At 41.5% G+C, this 19,900-nt stretch overlaps 1 protein-coding gene across 5 annotated transcripts in view; it reads left to right on the forward strand.

Moving 5' to 3' along the window:
* The window catches only part of DOCK5 (dedicator of cytokinesis 5), an 84,179-nt gene that overhangs the window by 38,047 nt on the left and 26,232 nt on the right, over positions 1-19,900 (forward strand). For all 5 annotated transcript variants that reach the window (XR_006104725.1, XR_006104727.1, XR_006104726.1 and 2 more), the window contains exons 11-28: positions 1,567-1,639; positions 2,000-2,142; positions 3,518-3,643; positions 4,538-4,662; positions 5,420-5,518; positions 5,880-5,952; positions 6,536-6,639; positions 7,426-7,612; positions 8,592-8,689; positions 9,928-10,017; positions 10,113-10,213; positions 11,744-11,878; positions 12,517-12,628; positions 13,248-13,318; positions 13,409-13,515; positions 14,664-14,800; positions 15,386-15,481; positions 17,063-17,161. Coding sequence is in view for 1 of the 5 variants with exons in the window: in XM_042476102.1 (XP_042332036.1) it covers positions 1,567-1,639; positions 2,000-2,142; positions 3,518-3,643; positions 4,538-4,662; positions 5,420-5,518; positions 5,880-5,952; positions 6,536-6,639; positions 7,426-7,612; positions 8,592-8,689; positions 9,928-10,017; positions 10,113-10,213; positions 11,744-11,878; positions 12,517-12,628; positions 13,248-13,318; positions 13,409-13,515; positions 14,664-14,800; positions 15,386-15,481; positions 17,063-17,161 (1,976 nt within the window). In the remaining 4 variants the exon portion in view is untranslated. The remainder of the gene's footprint in view (positions 1-1,566; positions 1,640-1,999; positions 2,143-3,517; positions 3,644-4,537; positions 4,663-5,419; positions 5,519-5,879; positions 5,953-6,535; positions 6,640-7,425; positions 7,613-8,591; positions 8,690-9,927; positions 10,018-10,112; positions 10,214-11,743; positions 11,879-12,516; positions 12,629-13,247; positions 13,319-13,408; positions 13,516-14,663; positions 14,801-15,385; positions 15,482-17,062; positions 17,162-19,900) is intronic.

Consider the following 19,900-nt stretch of genomic DNA (forward strand, 5'->3'; position numbering starts at 1 on the left):
CGTAACCTGAAAGCTGGCCTTTGGTGACCTGAACATCAACCGGACCGATGTGACAGATCACTGCTTTCACTGGCCAGGACTTACATGTTTATTCACATCAGCCCCTTATCTGCAAAATAAGTGATGTGAACAGCAAATGAGGCCACAAGGGGCTTAACACGTACTTGGCGTTTCTTGTTGTTTGCATGTTGATATGAAACTCAAAACCCCAAAAGTGGTGAGCTTCTGGGAAGTTGTGGTTTCCTTGCCATGTCATAGCAGACTTTCACATCTCTTGCAGGAGGCCTCATTTCCCCCAAATGAACAAATGAGTTGTTCCCAAGCAGGATATGAAAGGTGCTATTCCTTCCTGAAATTTCAGGCCAATGGGCCCACAGTTTGAAAGCCACTGTTTTTACAGGATCGTGGCAGGCAAGCCAGGGTCAGCTGTTAGATTTGTTGATGCAGGGACAGCAAATGCACTCTTGGTTTTACAACCACTCCTCTTACATGGCAGCTGTCCTGATCCTGGAGTTCTCCAATTGAAAGAGAGTCTACCTCTGGATGGCTCCTCTACATCCTGGAGCATCTGCAGAAGTAGGTGGCAAAAAAAATGAGAATGGATTTGCTGTCCCTGCACTAGATCCACTTCCTGCCCCACTGCAAAGTATTTTGGGGTCTCTACAACCAGAACAGAAAATGCTAGTTGTCCAGCTATTATCGGAGTAGCAATAGCAATAGCATTTACATTTCCATACCGCTCCATACTGAACTAAGCAGTCTCTAAGTGGTTTACAACGTGTGAGCCAATTGCCCCCAGCAAGCTGGGTATGGGTACTCATTTTGCCAACCTACAAAAGGATGGAAGGCTGAGTTGACCTTGGAGCCCCTCAGGATCGAACTCACAACGTTGTGGCTGCACTACTGGTATTTAACCACTGCGCCACCAGGACTGATAGGAGTTGCAGTCCAAGAGTATATATAGAGGACCACATGTTCTCTTGATGCAAAATGCCGTATCAGTGTGAAATATTGTTGGTTTTGCATGCAGCAAGATTAACAGCAGAGCTTATGTTATCAAACCTTCCAGCCTCCTCTACAAGGTCCCAACCCTATTTTCATGCTTGAGAGTCCATATGAAATTGGCGTTGCTTTCCCTAGATAGTTCAGAGACTGGAAGGTTAGTAGGTCAGCACATTGAGTTAATCATTCACATACAGTGAGGCCCTTGGTATCCGCTGGGCTTTGGTTCCAGGACCTCCTGTGGGTACCAAAATCTGTTGATGCTTAAGTGCCATTAAATACAGTGGCATAGTAAAAGGGCGTTTTTCATATAAAATGGCAAAAATCAAGATTTGTTGTTTGGAGGTTTTCTTTGGAGGATGAAGTGGAATATTTTCAAGCTATGGATGGTGGAATCCTTTAATGTAGAATCTGTGGATACACAGGTCAGACTGTATAATACATGCTATAAGTAGTCCTCTCATCAGGTATTATGGCCCACAGATTTATCAACATTAGGATAGTTCTTTGTTTGAGACCATTTTATTGTGGCAATATGATTGGTTAAACCTTTTCTTATCCTAGTGATGGACATCACAGACATCATTCATGGGAAGGTGGACGATGAAGAGAAACAACATTTTATTCCCTTTCAGCAGTAAGTATTAGTTGCATGGATCCTCTGTTTGCCCTTGGAATATCAAATGCTGAATTTAAAAAAAAAAGCAAACCTTGCTTTTAATTTGATCTTCCTTTTTTAAAAAAAATGGTAAAAGGAAATCTTTCAGCGGCATTAATGTAAATCGCCAATTCAGAATTCAGAGAGAAAAGGCTAAATATCCCACAAAACTACAAATCCCATAGTATTTGTATGGCAGTTAAAGCAACATTTCTGCAGTGCAGGTGCAGCCTTTGTCTCTTCTTTACATCCCTTCTATTGAGTCTTACCAGTCTTCTTTGCTTTTTTGAAGATAAGAACAGCCAGGAAGTTCACTCCAGATTTTCTCTTTCTCTTCAGGATTGCCATGGAAACTTATATTAGACAACGACAATTAATCATGGCACCGTTAATAACCTCCCATGTGATTGGAGAGAATGAGCCTCTCACGGCTGTCTTCAACAAAGTCATTGCTGCCAAGGAAGTGAATCACAAAGGCCAAGGTACACAAATCAAACGAAAATATGGTTTTGGAAACCACCAGAAGTGGGAGGGGAAGGTGCGGGGTTGAATTGGTTTGGAGAAAAATTCCATAGGTTAGAAAACAGATGAATGGCTTATGATGGGTTCATTGGTCAGGGTCACCGGCTTGCATTGTTCCCTTTGGACCTCATCAGAAAATTTCTTTCATTCATCAGACTGATTCAACTTTTGGTTCCAAATGGGAAGCTATGCATAGATTGAGTTGATACAGTGGAACGCTGAATGAAATAATGCTAGCAGAGCTTGGAAGCATTACGTCTTTGGGCTACAAGTCTTTCGGCCAGTTGAAGCATTCTGAGAGTTGCAGTCAAAAGTCTAAATCCTTGTTCCAGCTAAAGCAGACCTATTGAATTAAGTGAATGCATATGCAAATTCTGTGGATGCAATGGGTCTTCTACAGTAACAGTTGGTTGCTGTTTAAATACTCTAAACAAATAAGCAAATGAGCAAACAAACTCCCTTGGATACTCTAGAAGTTTTATTTCCGCAAAGTACTTTTTCTAAACTCCAGATGTCTGTTTATTTATGAACATGCATGGGAGATGAGGAAGTTGCATAGACATGATGATTGTTATTTTAAAATCAGCAATATTCTCACTTACTTTCGTCTTTCTCGGCCTCATAACATCCGGGTGTGTTGAGTCACAGCGGTCACATTGTCTGTGGATGATGGGATTAGTATTCCCATTGTAGTAGAAGGCTCCAGGTTGCAGAAAAGTTGTTCACTAGGATCCATAGGGAATGCCTGAAAGCCTTTCCATTCCTACTAATGGTTTAACTCGCTTCCTTGGGAGGCTAGACAGGCTCTTTCTGTGTTGTCCTTCCCGCAGTGCAAAGGATGTATTCTTTTTAATTTCAGAAGACTTTGGGGGAACACACTGTTTTTAGAAAGGATTTTTGACAAGGTTTTTTATCTTTGTTAATTTTGATGGCTAGCTTAAATTGCTTTGAAGGTATAAATAGTTTGAATTGCATTTTAACACCAAGCTCCTGTATATTTTTTTTATCTATACTGTATTGATATTAATTTTTTCAAGCTGGTTTGAGTCCCAGTTCTTGGGAAGAAGGTGGGATGTAAATTAAACAAATAAATATTAATATCTTTATTGCACCATTTTGTATTTAAAAAAAAACCCAAGCAGTTCAACAATCAGGGATAGGAGAAAAGAAAGAAAGAAAGAAAGAAAGAAAGAAAGAAAGAAAGAAAGAATCTCTGCACAGTTTTGAATGTTTTTCTGTTATGCACATTGGAGATAATAATATTGTTTCTCACCAGTTGCCACTTTCTTTGACATACTGCCTCTTCCCTGTTTTCTTTGTTTCCCCCCTTTTTAGGCCTTTGGGTTTCTCTGAAACTTCTACCTGGGGATTTAGCCCAGGTTCAGAAGGATTTTTCTCATCTTGTTGACAGATCGACAGCTGTGGCCCGTAAAATGGGATTCCCAGAGATTATTCTGCCTGGTAGGTGCTTCTGTCTTATTGCTGGCAACTTCTAAGAGAACACAGCGGTTGTGGGGTAAGAGGATTGGTTCTCTGGTGGGGAGCAGATGGTTAAAATGGCAGATTGTAGAAATGAAATGGTGGACATTCTCTCTCCTTCCCTGTGATAAAAGCGTGTAGGTTGCATTTTAAAATATTGCATATGTGGTCATAGAATAGGGAGTGATGCATCTCATGCTAGCTCAGTTTTTCACACCTTACTGTCATTGTAGTGTGCTAGACTACAACACCTGGGATCCCAGTCTACTGGGTTAGTTGTACATGATGGGAACTGTAGTCTAATACAGTGGTTCCCAAACTTTGATCCTCCAGAGGGTTTGGACTTCAGCTCCCATAATTCCTGACCTGGAGATTCTGGGAGGTGAAGTCCAAAACAAATGACCAAAGGTTGGGAACGTGTTGGTCTAACATGTTGAAAAGATACTAGTTTTGGAATGGCTCCTCAAAATGATGGGTTGTCCCTAGAAGAAATTGGCTTGGGTGGTGATGTCAGTATTGTCAAGACACTTTCTTGCTGCCTGGGGCAGAGCAAGAAATGTCATCCTGCCCCCATCTCAACATCCCTGAGAAGGTATATAGTGCCCAACCCAACCCAACCGAATTAGTTTGTTATATGAGGTAAGAAATATCACCACCATCTTCTTCATCCTATCCCTGTTAGTCAAAATATAATAAAGACAAATGAGACAGCTAACAATTTGTAGTCCTTTTGTGATTTGCAAAATGTGCAACTCCTTCACCCTGCCTAATGGAAGGACTGGGTTCTGGGTGGTATGTTTTGCCATATAATGGTCTCTGTTCTGATTTCTAATGTGGATGGAGCCTCTTTATTACTTATCTTCTCCTCTGTTGCAGGTGAGGTTCGAAACGATATCTATGTCACTTTGTTGAATGGGGAGTTTGACAAAGGGAAAAAGAAGACTCCCAAGAATGTAGAGGTCACCATGTCTGTTCACGATGAAGATGGCAATCTCTTAGAGGTAGGAAAGGAGCTTTTAACTTTCTATTATTAAAGTATTTGAATATTAATATTAGCAGCACACCCATCACAGCTGCTGGACAAAAGCTTCTCACTTCCAGTATATTTCTAAATACAGTACAACTTAAGGGTGCTGCCTTCTATATGAAGCATCCCAAAATCTGCCAACTTCAGGGGATGTCTTCATGTGTGTCCCATAGACCTACGATATTAAATTATTAATAACCTTGCAAATTTTGAACTGGATTTTAATGGTCAAAACTGTTACCTAACCAGCATTAGTTTAGGCCTGCTTTACATCGATCCTCCTCCTTTTAAGGGGAGAATGGTAATCAGTAGGACAAATGTCTGGCAGCTGAATTGGCTTTGTGGAAACATTTCTAGCCGTTTAGCCAGAACAAACCAAATCATAAGGTTACATATGATGACTAAAGTGGCAGGTCTCATTCTAGGCTCATCCTGGATTTTCCTGTGCAAGTGAATCATAATAATGAGTGTCTATGTGTGAAGCACAAGAGTATTGTATTGCAAAAGCAAAGTAAATAGTAGGGATGATCATATGCATTCTTTTGTTTTGCAGTAATGAGCAATTGTTTTGAGTTACTCTCTGTTACTTTTAAAGAATATGTAAAGGGCCTTTCAGAGTGAAATTCTTCAAGCTTTATGCCATTCTATTGTCAATTGCAAATTTGATCTCCCATGATTTTTTTATTTGGTCCCTTCCCTACATTTCCCCCCTGCCCCCATGTCATCCAAAGAAAGCTATCCATCCAGGGGCTGGTTATGAAGGTATCTCTGAATACAAGTCAGTTGTCTACTATCAAGTCAAGCAGCCTTGCTGGTACGAAACTGTAAAGGTGAGATGTAGTTATTGAAGAATTATTAACATTATTAGGGTTGCCATAAGTAAGAAATGACTTGAAGGCACACAACAACAACAACAACAACAACAACACACACACACACACACACAATTTTCATAATAAGGAAACCTCCTTGGAAAAACGAATATATTAGATATACCAGCAGACATCTTTTGTACACAAAAAGTTTCAAATAGATACAGAAAGAGGACAGAATGAAAAACAGATTAAAACCAAAGACTGACAGATATGTCCATCTTTATGTAGTACTTGTTTACCTGGGTTTCCTATGAGTGTATTCTCTCACTGCCTATGGCTTCTATGTCATTTTTACTCATTCTTTTATGACATGCAGGTATCCATTGAAATAAAAGAGGTTGGGCACTACCACTTACGATTTACTTTCCGTCATCGATCGTCACAGGAATGTAAGTACTGGAGAGAAGGGCCGGTGTGGTACTCAATATCTGGAGCCCATAAAGATGCAGGAGAAGTGATTTGGGGTTTAAGGCTGCAGTGGGAAAGCAGAGTATAAAAAGGGTTGATTTACAGCTGGGGGCCATCATCACCACTTCATAAGATCTGGTTTGTGCTCTACTTCAGAGTAGTGCCAGCTTTGGGTCAAAGGGTTTTGTTATATGATTACATTCTGAGATCATGATGGGAATTCCTGTTGATGCTCTACATGTGTATAACATAGAGCAAGGACAACTATGTTATGCATGTATATGTCACTAATGGAATGATATAATAGCTATTTGCCCAACACTTATGCCACACCATACAAGCCAGCTCCAAAGGGCAGGAACAAACTTTTTCAGTCATTTATTGGACAAGGGAGTGTATGGGGTGCTTGGGAAACATCTGACTGAAGCCAGAACCAAAGAGAAGCTCTAGCCATCACAGATCTCCATCATACTCACTGAAGATTGGGCAGGACAACAGTTTGCAACAGAAGTAGCAATGGATCCATTTTTCTGCGCTCATCCCTTCCTCTTTCCCCCCTGACAGCAAGAGATAAATCTGAAAGGGCTTTTGGAATGGCCTTTGTGAAGCTGATGAATACAGACGGCACCACTCTACAAGATGGCAGGCATAATCTAATTGTCTACAAGGTACTTTTTATTTTTTATTTTTGAGGTTCTGTGTGATATTGGCCAGGATCCTACATCGCCAACGTAGTCACAAAGTAATAATCACTTTCTAGCTCAACTCCCCCAAAACCTAGCTTAACAGTCAGTAGTCGCAGACTGAGCAATGGAGGTTTGCTCAGCTTGCAGTTGGGGCACTGTAGGATGACATTTCTGGACCCTTCCCACCAACAGTCTGCAATGTGACAAGGAACTGTGATGGCATCCTGCCTCTGATTGTCACACCCTCACTAACTGTGAAAGACAGCTGGAAACATTATCCTGCTGCACCCCAGTGGCCAGCATAATAGTCCTCAGTTGCTCCAGGTTTCTGCTGGCTGTTAAGCCAGGTTGGGGGGGGGGATTGGCATTTGTGATCATGGCAATAGTGCCACAATCATGAATGCATAGCGTAACTGAATACCAACCAGTTATAGATCTGTAACTCTTGGTTACAAATCCAAAACCGCATTACAGGACACCAGCCCATTGTTAAATCTGGCAAAGTTTCTTCCTAACACAATGTTCTCCCACAAGTACTATCTCACCAGGACATAGGAAGAAACAGTTGAATCAGGAGTAGTTGTTTTATAGGCAGGCAGATATACCCCAACCTAGTATGCTTCATATGTGCTGGACTCATCTGCCACCATACCTAGCTGTCATGGCTTAAGATGATGGAGGTTGTACTCCAACATGTCTGGAAAGCATCAAGTTGGGGAAGGCTGATCATAAAAGGCTCAAATGCTCTTCTGTTTTTTTTACCAATAGGGAGAGAACAAGAAAATGGAAGATGCTAAGTTTTACCTGACATTTCCTAGTAGCAAGGTGGAACTGGAGGACAGGGATGGCCTGCTTGCCAAACATCAGGCAGCCAACATTGCTGCAAACAAAGAAAGTACTAAGGATAGCTTCCAGATTGCAACACTCATCTGCTCTACAAAGCTGACCCAGAATGGTAGGTTTGGCTGCTCGTAAACCTGGAGAAATGCAAGCAAGGTGAAACTTGGCATCCTAAATTGTTCAGCTGTAACATCATATAAACTTTAAGGCTGTCCTTAACTATGCATTTGCTTATTCTGCATATCTTGATTTCATTTCTCAGCCAAGGAGAAGGACTAAGTAAGCCAGACACTATCTGAAACTTTCCCCATTGTCTACAAAAAGGCTAATATATCTTCTAAGACTTCAGCTAGCAATGCCTCTTTGGATTAGAGGTGCAGAAGTGAAGGCAATATTCAAACAAGGCAGTTTGGGTGGTGTGGGGGAGTTTTGATAGGCCCCAAGCCATCATTCTGGAGACGCCCCCTCCCCAATTTTCTTCTCTTGGTCTATCATAAAACTCCTGAACTAGCTTCCTGCCTTCAAGTGCAGTGGAGTATGTTTTCTGTTACTGAAGTGAGATTCAATTTTCACTGTAGCTGGTTTTGATATATGGGATGGAAAAGGGTGTCATTTTGTCCTTTGCCTTGGACCACAAATGCATTGGGATAGTCCCATCTTTCATGACGTATCATCTTAACAGCTCTAAAGCACTAGAAATGTACCTTTAAGAAAACAATTAAAGCTGAGATTTACTGAATGCTGAACACAATTCTTAGTAGTTACAGTATGTTCATGCTTCAAAGGGGTTTTCCCTCCTCTATTGTGAAAAACATTCTCCACACAATGAATTTGCCATTTTGTGGTGGTTACCTATTAAATCAGTGAGCAGACAACCAGCCAGAGTATATAAGTGAAGGTTGAAAACGGATACCAAAGAACAAGCTCAAGGTGTTATGTGTTTTCCAGATCCCCAGAAAAGCTCTTTTTTCTCCATATGGGTGGCCCCAGAAATAAATATTACATACATCTTCCTTGTGTTCTGCAGCCATGGCAGGAAATCACCTCTTGTTTGCTGCTTTGTGACCTAATGTTTGCTCTTTTGTCATTGTTAGTTGATCTGCTGGGGTTGCTAAACTGGCGTTCAAACACCCAGAACATTGGCCACAACCTGAAGAAACTCATGGAGGTGGAAGGAGGAGAAATTGTCAAGGTATAGAGCAAATTGCAGGTTTGCACAGATTTTAGAATGCAGCTGGCCTGTCATAGCTTAAATCATATTTCCAGATGTGGGCTAGATCTGGGATCAAAGAAAGGCCGGCACATTAGGAAAAGGGAGGTGAGCCTCTCACGCAGTGGATGGTGGAGGGACAGTGGTGGCACCTTCTTTCCTATTCACTGTGGCTGTTTTCCCTCTTTTGGAAGATGAACTGCTATGGCTGCCTCTTGTGGAATCTGGCAATTTGCAGTTTACAAAAAGGCATTTAGAATTAGGCCTCCCTGAACTACAAACCCCAGAATTCCATGGGAGGCACCCATAACAGCCAAAGTGGAATAATAGTGCTATAACAGTACAGTGTGATATTGTCCTTTGTCTCCTTTCTACCAGCTTCTCTGGGGCAAAAGGCCTCAACTTCTATAGTCACTAGATGGCGTAAGGCATGCATTTTCAATGCATTCGAATCACTCCGACTTCCTAAGCCGTAGTTACAGTACACTCAGCCACATCTGCTGCTACTTCACCTACATTTTCAATCAATGTGGCCTTGGAAGAGATTTGCAAAGGTGCTATATGGGCAAATCTTCCCACCTTCACCAAATGCAATAAGATGGACAAGTTTGCCTTTAAAGGAGTCTCTTTCGCTAGGAAGACCATCCAGAATGTGATTCCCACCTAACTTTATTTCAGATTTCTCTCTTGGCACCTTTTCCTTCCCGACACAGGTAGAAGCTTGGGTAGGTCCCACTCATGATTAACTCATTCTCCATTTGCATTAGCAACTTTCCATGCAGGTCCATTCTTGCCAAGGAGAAGGAGACATCCAGCCCCACCCTCTTGATGGTAATAACAGGCACGAGTCGATCTATACTTTTGGTTCTGTCTATGGTTTTAGTATGGAACAGAAAGAAGCAGCTGGGAGCTAACAAAATTCTCAGTAAATATGTCCTCATTCATTGCATTTCCTGGGTGGCAGAAGGAATTAATCCATCCCTGGATGTCTCCTCCTCCTTCACAAGAATGGACCTTCACATTAAGTTCCCAGTGTGCCATTACCTCTCAGCCTTTTCTTCTCCAGGCTAATGCCACACTCCAGGTTATAACACCGATACCCTTCTGGTTGCTAAAGTACAGTACAGGTGGGCAGAACATAGATTGGGATTGGAGAGTTGTAACAAAATAGCCTCAATTTCTGTTTTCTCATCCTCACAATTTCTATTTCCTATCTCTAGTTCCTACAAGATACACTCGATGCACTTTTCAGTATAATGATGGAGATGTCCGACAATGAAATCTATGATTTCCTTGTGTTTGATGCACTGGTAAGTAGCCAAAGTGTCCCCACCAGGTCTTTGTTCATCTTGTATCATGGAAAGCCCATGGCCCTTAATTGTCTTCCATCTCTCCATTTTAATAGGTATTTATTATTTCCCTGATTGGAGATATCAAGTTTCAGCATTTTAATCCTGTACTGGAAACTTATATTTACAAGCACTTTAGTGCCACCCTGGCTTATATGTAAGTAACAGGGCTTTTCTTCTCGTTGCTGCTAATAGTACTTCAATGAAGATAACTCGCTAGATATGGGATGGGGGAAATGTAGCCCTTCACATGTTGGATTGGAATAACTGTCTGTCCAAGCCAGCATGGTCTATGGCAAAGGAGCACTGGGTATAATAAAATGTGAAAGACAGGTCACACATTCCCATCCTCGCAATAAATATTTTTGTGTTTTGTCCATTTGCTCCTCCTTAGCACTTCCTGCTAGTGGTAACTAAATCAGAATTGGTTGCTTTGCATGTTATCCAAACCAGAGATTGTTATTTTTGCATTGCTTTCTCAGTTACTTTCCCAACCAGTGGAGAAGGAACCATCCATGAATGCTACTGCTGACATTCATGTAGGGTTTCTGGAATCTGTTTGTCTAACAATAGCAAAAGCTAACAGTATTTCCCTGTTAAATTGCATCACTAAAAAAATAATGTTTTGGAGAAAACCAGGAGCCAGATTCTGTGTGAAAGGGCTTGTGTGCTTGGTTCTGGTAGTAATTCCCATTTTCTAGGCTGTGCAAGTCCTGAAGGGAAGCAGTATAGTTGTAGTAGTTTGAGTGTTGGACTAGGACTCTGGAGACCAGGGTTCGAATCCCCACTCAGCCATGAAAACCATAAGTCGGAAATAGTTGGAAGGCATGCCACAACAACAGCATGTCCTGAGAATTACCCTGTACCTTAATTCTTAATGTAAACCTTCCCACTTGAGCCATTGCTTTTCACCTTGAGTTGGTGGGTTTTGCAGTTGTAGTAAAACATGAAGTATGTTCTGCAGACCTCAAGTCTCCCCACCCAAGCTCTGCAATGCAGAAAATCCATTATTGATGTCCAGCTCTGCTTTATAAATGAAACCTTCCCTCCTGTCTTTGATTTACAAGCTGGACGAACTTCAGTGGCATTTTCCTTGCCAATTCTTTGACATTGTTGTGTGACATTTATGTAATGCCACCCAGATGAAGGGACTGAATGCCAAGGAGTTGCAGCTTGTTGCATGCTGCCAAGAAAACAAGCCAACAGCAGCCTGCATGCTGCTTTCAGAGAAGACGCCCACACATCTGCCTTGGCTGTTTTCAGACCAACATTATGGATTCAATGAGAGCCTTGGCCAGTTGCTGACAGTAGGCCATCACTTGTGTTAATTTAAAAACAAAACGAAAGATATCCAAAATATTTCTTTCACATTCTCGTTCCAAAGGTGTGAGGCAAGGAATGACGGACAATTTTATTTCACTTCTTTTTCGATAAGAATTTGCAAAGATCTCCAATTTTTTTTCATACACATGATGGAATTTCATTGCTGAAATTCAGAAATCAAATGTGTGAGGCCATCTTGATAGGTTCATCTTAGAGTTACCATAAACTGGAAATGACTTGAAGGCACACAACAACAATACTCTGGTTTAGAATAACCTGACTTAAACTGACTTGACCATATTGGCTACAAATTTTGCTGTACATGCATTCTTTCTTCTTCTTCTTTTTCTTGTTCTCACCTCAGAAAACTTACCAAGGTTCTCAACTATTATGTTGGAAATGCAGACGACTCCAGCAAGACAGAATTGCTCTTTGCTGCTCTAAAAGCCTTGAAATATCTCTTCCGGTTCATAGTTCAGTCAAGGGTGCTTTACCTGGGGTAAGTGAAAGATGGAAATCATAGGCTCAGAGTGAGCATCTCCTTTATTTGGATTCTCTCATCCATTTCTGAAGATGCTGGAATTGGTCACTGATGCAAAAAGGGAGCACTGGCAGAGCCCTTACTTTAGCTTTTGGTTTAACCTTTTGGCTTCAGAGCTACAACTGGGAATGCATAGTCAGCGTATGATGAAAACCCAGAAGCTGCCAGAAAGATGTTTCTCAGATTTTGAGAAGTGGCAGAATGGTTAAAGCCTGTCCTACCATTAGACAGAGTGAAAAATGGCTTCCTCAAGCAAATGATTTAAGATGTGAAAAGAGACCCAGCATGGTGTAATGGTTTGAGTGTTGGACTATAACTCTAGAAACCAGGGTTTGATTCCTCGCTCAACCACAACATGAAAATATGCAATGCCAAGGCAGTCAAAAAACATTGTATGCAATAGTGGCTTGAATCTTAGCCAAACAGTTTCCAAGACTTGCACAAATGAACCCCTGGAAGGACTCTCTCCATGCTGACTATATAAATATGGTCTAATTCTCAACTCCCCCACCCTGCAAGAAGAGCCACTTCTATAGTCGAAAAGGCCTTGTAACCACCAGTGGATATTTAATATAGGATATTCTGTCTCCTCTTAGATTTTATGGCAAAAGTGAAGATGGTGATGAGTTTAACAATGCCATCCGCAAGCTTTTCCTCTCCTTTAACATCCTCATGGACCGACCACTTGAAGAGGCTGTTAAGATCAAGGTAAGTGCAAACCTCCTAAGATGAAATTCTATGTTCAATTCTAGGCGCCACAATTTAAGAAGGATGTGGACAAACTGGAACTTGTCCAGAAGAAGGCAACCAGAATAATGAAAGGTCTGGAAACCATGTCTTATGAGGGGTGGCTTAGGGAGCTGGGTATGGTTAGCTGGGAGAAGAGAAAGTTAAGAGGGGGCATGCTAGCCATGTTTAAATATTTGAAATTATGCCACATGGAAGAAGGAAAAAGTTTGTTTTCTGCTGCTCCAGAGACTAGGACATGGAGCAATAGACTCAAACTACAGGAAAAGAGATCCCACCATTAGTGGAATCCATTAGGGAGGACATTCTGATGGTAAGAGCTTTTAAGCAATGGAATAAACTGCCTGGAAGTGTACTGGAGTTAAGCAGCTATTTGCTACCCTTTCATGACTCCCAAAATCTTTAAATATGAAAACAATTGTTTTAAAAAGTAGTTGGCGTGACACGAATGCCAACAGCAAATAACTAAATCAAATAAGGAGGCTAGTGAAAGGTCAGTATGTTCTCAAACAGAAAATAGTCAATATTTTTAGAATGGAGGGGTATTCTTATTCTTCCCCATTTTTGTTGTCTCTTGCAGGGTGCTGCCTTAAAATATTTGCCAAGCATAATCAATGATGTCAAACTAGTCTTTGATCCAGTGGAGCTCAGGTAGTTTAGAAACACTTTTCTTCCTTAGAAGTGGTGCTGAAAATGTTAATGGAACTAAAACTGTCATCCTCTCACTGTCCTGTTTTCCAGTGTCCTTTTTAGCAAATTCATCCAAAGCATTCCTGATAACCAGCTTGTCCGCCAGAAACTCAACTGCATGACAAAGGTTGTGGACAGTGATCTATTCCGTCAAGCTGGTGAGTTCTTTTTAGGCTTCAGTTTTCAAGTATTCTGGCTACAAAAATAATAATTGAAGGCAGAGGGAACCAGCTGGTGATGGCACTCAACATAACATAGACTCGGGTTCACCAGTATCTCAAAGCATCTTATAAAGCCGAAAGAAGTGTACACTTTCTTGGGTAAACTTAGTTTGTGAACAGATATCCACACAAGCAGTTACTTATAATCAGAATTGTAGAATTGGAAGGAGCCACAAGAGCCATCTAGTCAAACAGAAATACACGCTAAAGCACTTTTGCAAGATGGCCATTCACCCTCTGCTTAAAAACCTTCAAACAAAGAGAATCCACTATCCTCTGAGGCAGTCAGTTCCACTGACTGAAGAAAAACAATATAATTTGAGTGTTCAACTAGAATTCTGGGAGACCAGGATTCAATTCTGTGGAGTGTGAAATCTTAATCTTTGGAGTTTATCGCACTGGGGCTAATTTTGGCATTAAAGAGCGCATTTAAAGCATCCTGCAAATAAAGCAAAAATGACAAGTAATTGCGCAAATGATTATCACACACAAGTGCGCAAATAAAGTGATATGGGAAATGCATTGTCACTGAAATCCCGAAGTAAAAAGATGTACATTAATGCTTCTTTGTGACCACTTTAATAGCAGTTTTTGTGCAACATCGTGTGAAATCGTTTCACCTAATTACACGATTTTTCCAGGATACACTCCCGATCTCCTTCGTGTAATAAACTCCTAAATTGCATTGTTGTTGGTGTGCCTTCAAGTCATTTCTGACTTATGGCAACCCTAAGGCGACCCTACCATGGGGTTTTCTTGGCCAGATTTGTTCAGAGGTGGTTTACCATTGCCTTCCTCTAAGGCTGAGAGAGTGGGATTTGCCCAAGGTCAGCCAGTGGGTTCACATGGCTAACTGGGATTTGAAACATGGTCTTGAGAATCATACTCCAACACTCAAACCACTACACCACGCTGGCACTCATTCTCAGTTAATCTACCCTTTTAATAAGGGTAAGGATAGTGTGGGATTAATATTGTTGCCCGACGCATTCTTAATGGGGTGGTAAATGAATAAAGTGACATTTTCAAATACACACAACCTTAAGTGTGACTTGACCATCGCATTTCCTTCTGCTGCTTCCCAGAATGCCGAGACGTTCTCTTGCCTCTCCTGGTAGACCAGTTAAGTGGGCAGCTGGATGATAACTGCAGCAAGCCTGATCATGAAGCCTGTTCACAGCTCCTTAGCAATATTTTGGAGGTTTTGGATCGTAAGGAAGTGGTGAGTAATTCAGGGTGACCTGACATCCTCCTTTTTCAGGACATGTCCTACATTTCCACCTTCTATGCAGGAGAAATGTGAAAATGCCCTCCATTTTGGACATGATAAGGAAGAATGAATGAATATTTTTAGCCTTTATTTGGTAGTGGCCTCCATTTTCCCTTGAAGCGCCTACATTTTTAGATTGTAAGCCTGAGGGCAGGGAACCGTCTGACTAAAAGATTGTATGTACAGCGCTGTGTAAATTTACAGCGCTTTATAAATAATAATAATAATAATAATAATAATAATAATAATAATAATTTTGCAGTGCCTTATCCTCCGTTAGGATACCTAGTCATCCTATGAATGGCTATGCTTCCCTTTTTCAGAACATAGAATGTCAGCCTAGTTTGCTCCACAAGTTTGGGCAGGGGATTCATGTTCAAATTGCAAGTTTTGAAAAATATAGGGCATTTGTCTTGTGGCCAAAGGTTTTCCAAGAACCTGTTGCACTGTCGCTTTCTTCTGTGCAATGCAAATCTCTGCAAGAACAGCTGTGCCAAGATTCAGCCTGAACAGTTTGCATTTGTTTCATATCCTCAGGGCCCCACGGCTGCTCATGTCCAGTTGATAATGGAGCGCCTGCTGAGGAGGATAAACCGGACAGTGATTGGAATGAGCAGACAGTCTCTGCATATTGTGAGAGCCATTCTCTCTGCGTTGTTTTCCTTTTGTTTTGATGTGTGTGTATACATGCCCTCTGTTTGTGTACATGGCCAGTGTGCAACCTCACCTGCAGCCCATTCATGCTACAGAATTAGTCCTGGTTAGTCCTTGGATGGGAGACTGCCAACAAAGACTAGGTGTGGTGGGCTATATTTCAGAGGAAAGAACTGGCAATACCACTTCTGAGTATTCCTTGCCTAAGAAAATCATATGAAATTCATGGGGTTGCCATAGAGAGACAGGCAACTTGAAGGCATGCACACACAACATTGTGTAGTGTGAATGGGGCCCTGCTGGGGACATAGGCCTGCATATTGAGGTTTTGTTAAACTGTTTATTTTCCGCAAACTTGTTTGTACATATTGTGCTGGACTGAACTGGTTGTCATTTTCCCGAATTAAACCTAAGGGTTTCTTAAGCAAGGTAGTTCAGCAGGGATCCTATAGACCAGGATGGTATGCTACACCAACAACTTTAAATACTCCAGCTCATGGAGTATCTAAAGGGACACCCCCTCAAACTGAAAAGATGAGCTAGGCAGGGGGACACAGTGCAGGGATTTCCCTTCCTCTATTGCATTCACCCACCGAACTTGCAAGAAACAAAGGATGTTGAAAATAATCCCTATAAAGAGAAGTTGGCAAAGGGCAGTTTCAGCTGTTTTTGCAAGCTCTAAATCCTACCCTGATCCTTTCACCTGTTCAGCGGGGGGAGTGATTTACTGCTCCCAGAAAATGTGCACTCACACAAGACATGTATCCTTTTGGGGCAGAGGTACTGGGAATTTAAACATTTCCACTTTTCCCAAAACTGGAAGTGTATTTTCAGTTACTTCCAGATTGAAACAGTATGAAAAATCCACATTTTTTGAGAGGATGCAGCTCACAGTGTATCTCTAGGGGACAAAATGAACCCACCAAAGTTGCCCACATCTGCCCTAGAATGTCAATGAAGGTAGACCTTGATAGGAAACAGATGGTCCCTAAAAACTGGGAGAGATGATCTTTTCTTTCTTTCTTTCTTTCTTTCTTTCTTTCTTCTTATTAAATTTATTTATAAAGTGCTGTAGCTTTACACAATGCTGAAATAGTCAAAATACAGATAAAAACCTGCCTATGGTGTACAGTCTAAAGAATATAAAGTAGGGTTTCCCAACCTAGTATCCATGGATATATTGGACTGCAATTCCCATCACACCATTCTTGTGGGCATGATGAAGTAGCCAGGTTAAGGGAGGCTGATGCAGAGAGATCATTTTCTGAAATCAGAGAGTCAACAGCCACAGCCGTATCTTCTGTCCCTCATCCCACCGTTCTTCCAGTCCACCTTCAGACCTCAGATGTATTGCACTAAACCTATTAAGAATATACTAAGAATCCTCTTGAAACAGGTCAAAGGTTCATCTCATAGCTCTGTGTGTCCAGCTGGACCCATTCATATGCAGACTCTGAGGTCGGCTCCATGAGTTCTGCTGCTCACTTGTGTCATTGTTTAATAAGAGGCCTTTGTAGAAGAAGACAGTTGACAACGGCTTTGCTTTTTGCTTGTTTCCAGGGTAGTTTTGTAGCCTGCATGATGGCCATCTTGAGGCAAATGGACGATGCTCATTACAACCACTACATCAGCACTTTCAAAACAAGACAAGATCTTATTGTAAGTTTCTTTGAATGTTTGGGTAGAGTTGTGAGTATGGTGATTGGGAAGATACACACAATGCATTTTAAATCTCTGATCTTGTCTATAGGAACTGTTATCTCATGGACAAAAGTGTGTGTGTGTGTGTGTGTGTGTGTGTGTGTTGATGATGTTATTCATTGCCATCTAGTCAGCTTCAGCTTGTCACAACCCTGTGATTGAGAGACCTGCAAGTCACCCTGTTATTAACAGCCCTGTTAAGATCTTGCCAACTCTGAGCCATGGCTTCTTCAGCTGAGTCTATCCACCTGTAATACAACCTTCCTGTTTTCCTACTGCCTTCTTGTAATTGAAAAACACATGAAAATTGCACAAATGTAGTAATTACCCAAGTTCATTTCTTTAAAATCTCAGATTTATTTATTGATTTCACAGTCATTTTTCTGGATCTTTACAGTTGCACAAACATGCTTAAAAATATGTCAGGGTGATGCAAGAAACCAGATGGGGTCACTGAATAATATTCCTAATAATACAGGGAAGAGGGAATGTCAGGGAGGATTCAGTGCCTTGCTCAGGGGAGGTACAGAAAGCCAGTGCCAAAGCAACTGCTTTGCATGCAGAAGGTTCCAGGTTCATTCTTTGGCCTGTCCAGTTCAAAGGTAATGTTATTCTGAAAAAGGTGTTCTACTTGAGACTCTACAGAGGCCTTGCCAGTCAAAGAAAACATTGCAAGTAAGGCAAGTATATGACAGTTTTCCTGTGTTCTTCAGGGCCTGTCCTATTGATGGCCAGAGCAGACTATACCCAGCTTGATGGGCAAATAATGTGACCTGGCATAAGAGAGCGTGCTTCTAGCAAAACCACTATATATTTGCTAGCCAAGCAACTATACATTGTGCAAAATAGTATAAAAGATTCGGAATAAATTAGGAAAAATGGAATAATGTGTATGGTTGCACTGTTTGCACTCTAGGAGGCAAATCTCTATCCTGGGGCCTTAGCTGTTCTGCAGAGGATCTGGTACCCCACTGCTTTCTCCAGTCATGGAACGAAAACAACAGGGATTATTTTCTCTGCTCTTTCCATTGTGTGAGGAAGGGAATGTAGGAATGAAGTCTGGCTTCAAGCTAAAGAGCCTGGGAGCAAAGCTCTACCTGGCACTTCACCTGGGAAACTGATATAACTGGGGATTCTGGCCAGCATCAAGCTGGTAGAAGGTAGAAAGGTGGATGGAAGAACCCAGCTTCCTACTCTTTTAGCTACCCACCTTTGTTTTAATTAAAACTTTTACTCTCTTCTTGCATTGCATATCTTCTAAAACACATCTGTTTCCTAGGGATAACCTGAAACTGACTTTGAGCCAAAGCCAATATTGTGACATGGAAAAAAAACATAACTATAGGGCACAGTGTCCGTTTGGAGGCTGGTATATGTTTAGTAGCCTCTCAGGGGGGAAAAGAAGAAAATTATGGGGAGTGGTGTTCTGCAGAGAGCTGCCAAGAGCTTTGAAGGTTTTGACTTTATTTGGTCCGATGAGAAGTTGGCAAGTTTGAACCGTTGGGGTTGGCTTCCAGAAGCACAACTGTGTGTTTATTACTGTTAATGGCATGTGACCCATTTTCAACCAAAATCCTCAGGCCATTCAGATCTTAAGCAATATCTTTTGAGGGTCCTCTTTTTCATAATTTCCACTCTGGGAGTGAGTTACTCAAACACTTCTTTAATGTTGATGAACTTAGCAAACAGCGTGGGAAGTTAGCTTTGGAAGGACTTAAAGCTGCTGCAGTCACCTATAAAGATATCTGTTGGTTTTGGATCCTCGCCACTTTCACTCCTCCAGTCTACAATTGAGGTCAGTTGCAATATCTGAACCTCCCAGGCAGTGTGAGACAGCTGCTTCCAGCATTAGGTTTAGGATGTAATGATAGGGCAGAAAAAATAGTTAGCGATTTTCTTATTACTGTATTTTTACTGCTTGAGAGAGGTTCTCTCCCATGTGGCCAAACAACTTGGTTGGCATTTGGTACAATGCACTTTAATATGCTAAGGGCATCAGATCCCAACTGATTTCGGAATCTAAAATAGGGTCATCCCTGGTTAGAACTTGGATGAGGGTTCACCAGTAAATACCAAGTGCTGTAGGCTATATTTCACAGGAAGAAACTGGCAAATCCTTGCCTAAAAAAATCCTTGGGGTCTCCATAAAGTCTTGTGCTAGATCAGACAGATCAAAGTACACATTTTAGTCTGTCATGTAGCTTGGCTGTTTTGTACTGTGCACTTTGACACTGGGAGAAGAAACCCTGATGCAGATGCTGTGGACCCAGGGCAGGCCTATAAGCCCAATCCATTTTACCAGGATCCCCAGTTTGGCCCATTGGTGTTTCCCATTCACTCTGTCCAGGGCCCTGTCCCTTCAGATGGAGCACAAAGGAGCAGGGACAGGATTCAGGGATCTCTGTAACCTGGAGATCAGCTTCACTTTCCTTTTTGGGGAAGGCAGGGGGGTCAGGAGAATCTGCTAGGGCTTCAAGAGCTGACCAAACCATAGTGTCAAGACTCAGATGGCTCTTGAACTCCCATCTAAGTGTGCCTGGCTTTGTTGCCTTCTTGTCTTTACCACTTAAAGCATTATCTCTATCTTGGTGGCAGAGGAAATAATAATAATAATAATAATAATAATAATAATAATAATAATAATAATAATTTTTATTTATATCCCATCTCTCCGGTTGGATTGAGGCAGCTTCCAAT

Source organism: Sceloporus undulatus, chromosome 6 (genome assembly GCF_019175285.1).
Source record: "Sceloporus undulatus isolate JIND9_A2432 ecotype Alabama chromosome 6, SceUnd_v1.1, whole genome shotgun sequence".
NCBI lineage: Eukaryota > Metazoa > Chordata > Lepidosauria > Squamata > Phrynosomatidae > Sceloporus > Sceloporus undulatus.